The sequence below is a fragment of the Tursiops truncatus genome, chromosome 13, assembly GCF_011762595.2.
Source record: "Tursiops truncatus isolate mTurTru1 chromosome 13, mTurTru1.mat.Y, whole genome shotgun sequence".
Lineage (NCBI taxonomy): Eukaryota > Metazoa > Chordata > Mammalia > Artiodactyla > Delphinidae > Tursiops > Tursiops truncatus.
The window spans coordinates 69093130-69101525 of NC_047046.1; the positions used below are offsets into that span (position 1 = coordinate 69093130).

General features: G+C 37.8%; 1 protein-coding gene across 1 annotated transcript in view; it reads left to right on the plus strand.

Moving 5' to 3' along the window:
• The window catches only part of LOC141276208 (uncharacterized), a 95499-nt gene extending 88894 nt beyond the window's left edge, over positions 1-6605 (plus strand). Inside the window, exons 3-4 of the mRNA XM_073790744.1 lie at positions 1624-1788; positions 4336-6605. Coding sequence (XP_073646845.1) covers positions 1624-1788; positions 4336-4881 — 711 coding nt within the window. The 3' untranslated portion in view covers positions 4882-6605. The remainder of the gene's footprint in view (positions 1-1623; positions 1789-4335) is intronic.
• Positions 6606-8396: the final 1791 nt, after the last annotated feature.

An 8396-nucleotide genomic window follows, 5' to 3' on the forward strand; every position in this document is an offset into this window, starting at 1 on the left:
TATGGCAGATGTCCTTAGGGGGAAACCAGTCTTGTGTTTAAGTCCCTTTCTGATAGCAGGATTTTATCTCCTAATCACTATGATACTGCCGAAGACTTTACTCTGCCTTTCCATCCTGACTTCCAGCCTCCTGAGCTATTCCAGAACATTACAAAGGCCTTGTGTTTGGGGATCCCCTATTTTCCAGTCTGTTATGCCAGACTCACATGAACAGCAAAAGTTTTGCTGACTCTTTTGTTAGTCAGAACCTCAACTCATACTCAGAATCAACAAATGCTCCCAGAAAATAAAATGGCCTATGATTATTAGATCACTTTGGAAAAGCTCTTTCTTCCTCTAAATTTTAAGTAATCTGATTTTCACTTCTTTGAAAGCCCTTCAATTTTATTGATTGTTTGATTGATTGACTGCAGTGGGAGAAGTGTCCTATTGCAATTTACTATACCTAGACTCTCACTTCACCTCTTTAGATTTGATTTTCTCATTATGAATAAGACCACAAAGTGTTGTTCTTTATAAGCCTTGAAGTCTCTAGAATTTTCATTTTGGGACTTTTAAATTCTATTTTATTAAAAAAAATTTTTTCTGGAAAGAAATTTATTATTCCATACTAGCTGAAGCACACAAATTTATGGCCATGTAGAATTACACAGAAGTATGTAATTTTTTTATTGAATAAAAGATTCTTTAAATCCTATAGTTCTTTACAATTTTCAGAAGTTTCATACATATGATTTTATATATTCTCATAATAACCCTTTCCCCACCCATCCTCCTTCCCCTTTCCTCTCCCCACTGGTAATCAATAGTTTGTTCTCTGTATTTGTGAGTCTGCTTCTTTTCTGTTTTATTCACTAGTTTGTTGTATTTTTTATTTTACAGTATTTGTCTTTCTCTGTCTGACTTATTTCACTTAGCATAATGCACTCCAACTCCATCCATGTTGCTGCAAATGGCAAGAATTCATTCTTCTTTATGGCTGAGTAGGATTCCACTGTAGATATATATCACATCTTCTTTATCCATTCATCTGTTGATGAACACTTAGGTTGCTTCCATACTTTGGCAATTGTAAATAATGCTGCTATGAACATTGGGGTGCACGTATCTCTTTGAATTAGTGTTTTTGTTTTTTTCAATTATATTCCCAGGAGTGGAATTGCTGGGTCATATGATAATTCTATTTTTAGTTTTTTGAGAATCCTCCATACTATTTTCCACAGTGGCTGCACCAATTTACATTCCCACCAACAGAGTAGGAGTGTTCCCTTTTCTCCACATCCTATTATGGGACTTTTAAAAATATCTCTCTACATCAGCTTGCCACATAATGATATTTAACAAATCCTTTAGATATGATGAAGGTAAAAGATAATGTCTGAATTTTAATGTGAATAATTATATAAAATAATCAAATGTAATTTATGATGACCTAGTTAGATTTTCTTATTTTGAGAAGAAATACAATAAATGTATTTATTTATTCCTCAGGTTTCAAATGATCTTATTTGATCAAATAAGCCATAATATGACATAATCTAATTTATATTTGTCCGAATTGTATTACTTTAGACACAAAATACAATAGCATCTTATTTTTCTCCCATTCTTTTCTGTACACAGCCATTCCCGAACCTTGGAAATGATGAAGCTCAGAGTTCAGCCTGTAAGTTTGCAACATCAATTGATGTAACTGGCGATGCTGGTCCCAATTTAAATGACATCTGCATCAACAGAGGGACCCTTGGACTTCCAAATTTTCCAAACAGAGAATCCCAACATTTTCAGGTAATGTCTGGGGTGACACTGTTTCTCTGGGTTATGATGTAATCCACATGGAAGTGTTTTTGATCTAATATTAGAGAAAAAACATTCAATCAATTAACATTGTTCTTTTGAAAATCTACAGCATCCTTTGAACATGTCAAATCACTGAGAGGGAATGCAGAAGAGGTAGATTTATGGGACTCTTAATTTAAGGAGCTAATGATCTTGATGGAAAGAAAAAACACCTATAAAGTTTAGGGAAAATATATAAGCATCAAAAAAAAAGCAAAGTTTTGGGTTCCTTTTTTTGGAGGACCGAGTAGCTGATGACAGCAAATGCATTGACAGTGAATGACATTGTAACCCTTGCTCAGTGGAAGGTGAAGTCACGTGTTAAAGCCCTGGGGCCCTAGTCTGTGGGTGATCTGGCTCACTCTCCTTCCCTTCCTGCTTCTGAGCATAACTGTGGGCCTTCTGTTAGCCTCCTGTTTCTGACCTCGTGTGTCTTCAACCTTGACTTAGACAATATTTAGCCTTGCCTTGGTTTGGTGCCCGGAAGCAGATTTCCGGTGTTCTTTACGCTGTTTCTCATCATTCTGTTTTCTTCACCTTGAGACCTGATCTCCGAGTCCTTCCTCCATTCCACTCCCTACTCCAGGTGAAAACTTGATTTTGACTGATTGCTACTGATGCCTGGCAGTTTGGTTCGATTCTTCTGGCCCTGGACTACACCCCTCCTCTGATTAATCCTGCTATAGAGAGAGTTTGGAAAGACTTTGATAAGAGAAGAGAGGATAAACTCTTAATGACAAGAAACACTGTGGAAGAAGGCTTTTGATAGAATTATTTAGAGAATATATCTCTGATGACCTCAAACAAACCAGACCAATCAGAGAGCTGAAAGTTATTTTAGATGCCTTTACTTAGCCACAGATGGACAACATCGTGGTCTAGGAGGTTTAGATTGTTTGTAAGAATTCACACATCTAGATAGTAGCAGTAATAGCACTTGAGCACGGGTCTCAGGTTAGGTTAAGATGAGTTTTTATTAATCTTGCTCCTCTTTTTAAAAATTCAAACAAAAAATGAGGGTAATTTTCCTCGGAGGTGTGAGTATCGTCCTTCCTCTCCTCCCGCTTTGATTTCCTTTCTAAGGCCTAGATGACATGGGGCAGGAGGCGCCATTAGTCACTGGGCTCTCTTAGTTGGTGCCACAAATTCCCTTAGCCTTGGTACCCAATGCCCTTGAACTGCTTGTGATTGCCTAGTGGGTGTCACTCTCAACACCCAAATTGTGGTTTATTGTCTGAGACAGTGTCCACTATTTTGGAAAATTGAAGAGTTACCCTACATGCTCCAATGACATATGTACTCTTTGTTTCCTTTAGTGATTGTTTTCAGTCATAAGAAAATAGATAAGAATGAGCTAATTAGTGAAATCAAATGTTTTTTGAGTACTTAGAAAGTGCTAGGACAACGTTATTCATACTGTTTCCTTATTTACTGTTTAGCTTTATTAAATAGGTGATATTATCCATGCAAGGGAATTGAGGCTTTGCAAGACATGGCAAATTTCCACATACCACCATCTATCTAGTAAAAGGTGGATTTAAAATTTAAACCTAAATCTGTTAGATTCCAATGGCTATGCCCTTAATTACTATAAAGCCCCGCCTTCTGCAAAAATCTAATTTGAAGGATGTTTCTTATTCTAATTTTCTCAATAACATTTGGAGGTAGATATTATTATCCCCACTTTTGATACAAGGCAAGTTGAGAATTAGGCAAGTTAAGAAACTTGCTCAGAATATTAATGGTATGGAATTCAAATTCAAGACTCTCTTGTCTCAAGGCTTACATGTTTTATACTATGCAATGTTTCCTCTACAATAACAGATTAGAGAGATATTACAAAGTAATATTACTGACATTAATCCCTATTCTAATCTTATAGATTTTTATGGATGAAAAAATAAGATCAAAGAGGTTAACATCTTACACAGTGAAAATAGCTGGTGGCAGCACAAGATGGATTTCAACAAATGTATTCAACTCTGATTTTCATGCTGCCATTACTAACCTGTATGAACACCTAGCTAGAATATTTGATAGGCCATTAATTAATGCATTTAAAATGGAAGGCTATAAAACAGACACAAATCTGATAGTTGATAGGCCAATGAAGGGAGAAGATTTTATCAGGTGATATTTTGGGTCCCTCAAATCTCTGTATGCAGCAGTCAGACACACATGTGTAGATACTTCATTTGATGGTGGGAGGAATAAACAGTTTCTAAGATGACATTTAGTATTTCTTTTAGCTTTAAATACATATGAAAAGAAAGCAGACAGATCAGTGGATATTCCTTTATTCCTATTACAAAGAACAAGCCTTTCCCAAATGAAACATTAAACTTGAGCCAATATTTATTACTACAGGCTATTAAGGTATTTTTTATGTTTATACATTCTTCCACTGAAGTAATCTATATATAAAAAGATTATAAATGACATTTTTCTTGCAACATTTGGTTTCAACTTCAGTAATTATATTTAAATCCTTTTCAGGTGACACGAAATTTGTTTAGTGGCTGGTCTCTGTGGAAGATATTCCTGGCTTGTCTCTTAGCTTCTGTGATAACAGTGGCAATTGGAGTACTCATAGTGTCTCTGGTGTATAATGGGAAAAATAATAATGCCCCCATTTTTATACAACTTACTCAAAACCAGGGGACAATCTCATTGACTGAAACAAGCTCATCTGATAGTTCCAAAACTACAGTTGCCACTAGCACAACAGATTCTACCACAACATCCAGTACCATGACTACCATCACTGAGCACACTTCAACGGAACCTACAAGTATACCAACCACTGATTCCACAGAAACCACAATTGCAACAGACACCACTTCAACTGAAAAAACGATCACAGATAAAACTGAGGGTACGACCAAAACAGCCACCACTGCTTCCACCACTTCTACTGAGACTATGACTACCACAGTTGCCACCACCACACCTCAACCAACTACCACGACAATGGCTGGCACTACCACTGAGGCTGCAACCACAACAGACACAACTGATCCTTCCACTCCCACTCCTGCTTAGACTACAACTACCACAGTGGCCACCACCACACCTCAACCAACTACCACGACAACGGCCGGCACTACCACTGAGGCTGAAACCACAACAGACACAACTGATTCTTCCACTTCTACTTCAACTACAACTACCACAGTGGCCACCACCACACCTCAACCAACTACCATGACAACGGCCGGCACTACCACTGAGGCTGAAACCACAACAGACACAACTGATTCTTCCACTTCTACTTAGACTACAACTACCACAGTGGCCACCACCACACCTCAACCAACTACCACAACAATGGCCGGCACTACCACTGAGGGTACAACCACAACAGACACAACTGATTCTCCCCCTTCTACTGAGACCACGACTACCACAGTGGCCACCACCACAACTCAACCAACTACCACAACAACGGCCAGCACTACCACTGAGGGTACGACCACAACAGACAAAACTGCTTCCACCACTTCTACTGAGAGTATGACTACCACAGTTGCCACCACTTCAGCTGAACCAACTAGCACAACTACTATTAGTACCATGGGTGATTCCAATGTCAGTAACTGCCAGCATAAAGCTACAGTGACCAAAATAACCACTTCTAAAACAAGATTACTTAATGACCAATTCAACTAACACTAAAATGATAGTGAATTCATCCATAAGACAACATTTAGATGTAACAGTACCGTATATTAGACCTGACCATTTAATGTGGATAGTCTCTACTTTGTGAGGTTTTTGATAATATAATTTTCATACAAAGTAAATCCAATCCATTTACTTATGCTGGAAAGCTGTTACGATTAAATAGAAAGTTACCAAATGTGATTACAGTCTTTTATTATTATAAAGTTGTAGTCTCTAATACACTAATTCCATATGTAATAAGGAAAATACATTCTATATGGTAAGGGTGTTTTAAATAGATTTACATATTACCACATCTTCTTTTTAGATTGTGCCAACATTATTTTCATTTCATTTTCTCTTTAAATCATTTTGATATATAAGTAAAATTTTAAATGTGTTATCACTATTTTCAGTTAATAATTTTGTTTTCTACTACTTTTTGCAGTAATCTTATAAAGCATTCAATTAAATACTTTCGATAAATATTTACTTATGCCTGCTATCTGCTGAAATACCAGAGAAAATTCAGAAAAAGAAAATAGCAATGCTGAGAGTAATAAACTTACAAATTTGGATTCTGTTACTTAGAATTCTTGGTAATTCACAGGTTTAAATCAATGTTGATGGTACACGCACTCTACTGCAGTCCTACTGAATCAGAATCCTCAAGGGTGATCCAGAAATCTATATTTTTCAAAAAGTGTGCAAACAGGACTGATAACCGCTACTTGAAGCAGTGAATTCAGAAGGGCATTGTGACCTGTATCTTTGATGTTAGTGAGATTGATATAAATCAGTAAATATTCTTTAAAGCACTAACAAAAGTCAATTCCATTTGTTGGTGTTAATTTTACCTATAAACAAAGGATGCTGAATAGCATATAGACATGTGAGCACATGGTAGGGACTGGGTATGGAAATGCTTTCCTAACCCAAAAGGAAAAATGTGTTTTCCAGTAATTTAAAACAAATATTTTAGTGGTCACTATGCTAATAAGAAATAATTTTTAACTATCCTTCCAAGTCAGCCTTACAGAGTTACTTTCCCCCTGTATTGCCAACCTACTTACTGTAACTATATGCAATTAATGTAATAAAACTTTATTAGAACACTCTAATTCTGTTTCCTTCATTATTTTTGTTTTGTTTTTGTTTTGCGTTATGTGGGCCTCTCACTGTTGTGGCTTCTCCCGTTGCGGAGCACAGGCTCTGGACGCGCAGGCTCAGCGGCCATGGCTCACGGGCCCAGCCGCTCTGCAGCATGTGGGATCTTCCCGGACCGGGGCACGAACCCGTGTCCCCTGCATCGGCAGGCGGACTCTCAACCACTGTGCCACCAGGGAAGCCCCATTATTTTTTTAATTAGTGATACTGTATATTATTTATTAAATGTATCACTGACTGAACTTTTCTTTTTTTGTTAAAGAAGACGCAACTTTTACCATTTTCCAGCTCTACATCTCTTCATTTCATCAGGATGAGACATGTTCTGCAGTAGGTCCATTGTGTAAATAAATACAAGTTTGCTCTGTAAAGGATGGAAGATTTTTCCCAGTTTAACACATTGTGGGTGCTCAATGGATTTTTCTTTAATAAATGTTCATCACAGCAACAGTATATTAGGTAAGCTTCCTGAAGGCAGGAACCTGGCCCCTATGTTTAACCAATGTGTGTACCTGGCAACTAACAGGTAATAAATATTTTGCTCAATAAATTAAAATAGCAAAAAGTATAAGAATTTATTATTAAATGAAGAAGATTTTAGAATTGGAATTATACTGTTAAATCATCTTTTTTTTTTTTTTTTTTTTGCGGTACGCAGGCCTCTCACTGCTGTGGCCTCTCCCTTTGCGGAGCACAGGCTCCGGACGCGCAGGCTCAGCGGCCATGGCTCACGGGCCCAGCCGCCCCGTGGCATGTGGGATCTTCCCAGACCGGGGCACGAACCCGCGTCCCCTGCATCGGCAGGCGGACTCTCAACCACTGTGCCACCAGGGAAGCCCCTAAATCATCTTTTAATATACTTTTAATGTTAAGCTATTCTAATTAGTATCATTTTTCTAAAACGTTTTTTAGTTGAAATACACATATGTGCAGAAAATGCACATATCATAAGGTACAGCTCAATGAGTTTTCACCGAGTGAACACACCCATACCCCAATCAAGAAACAGAACCTTACCAGCTCTTCAGAAGCCTGCCATGTGCCCACACCCAAACACCACCTCCTTTTTCCTTCCCCCAAAGTAAACACTGTTCTGATTTCTAACACCGCGGACCACTCTGTCTGATTGCAAACATAGCAGGAATGGAATTGGTATAGTGTGTACTCTTTTGTGTCTGACTTCTTCGGCTCAGCTTTTTACTTGTGAGATTCATACATGTTTTATAATGATTTGTCTCTGAGGATGAGTGATAGAGTATATATGGGTGTTCCATGTAAAATTCTTTATATCTCTTTGTATATTTGAAATATTTCCTAATTTTCCAAAAGCAGTATGGCTAGGACACAGCAAGTGTTGTCTGCATGAATGCACAATGAAGTCAGCTGGGGCTAACTTACTTTAGATCTTATACGTTTTGCTAAGTTTTAGTGATTTTCCTTTCCCCAGAGGAATGCCATTGAGGGGTTTTGAGCCGGAAAGTGACATATCTTATTTAATTTTAGGTGGAACAATGTGAATGCCTTGCAGAAAAGGGATTGGAGGACTGAAAAAGTAGAAATAGAAAAATTAGATTTTTGCAATGGGTTCGGTAAAAGGAGATACAGAAATACATCCTTTCTGAACATGTCTCTAGTCCTCCCAGCTAAGTCCACCAAACCTTCCAACCTGTAGCCCCTGTTTTACCTCTGTTTCTGCCCAAGTTCCAGAACTGACCATAACAGAGAAA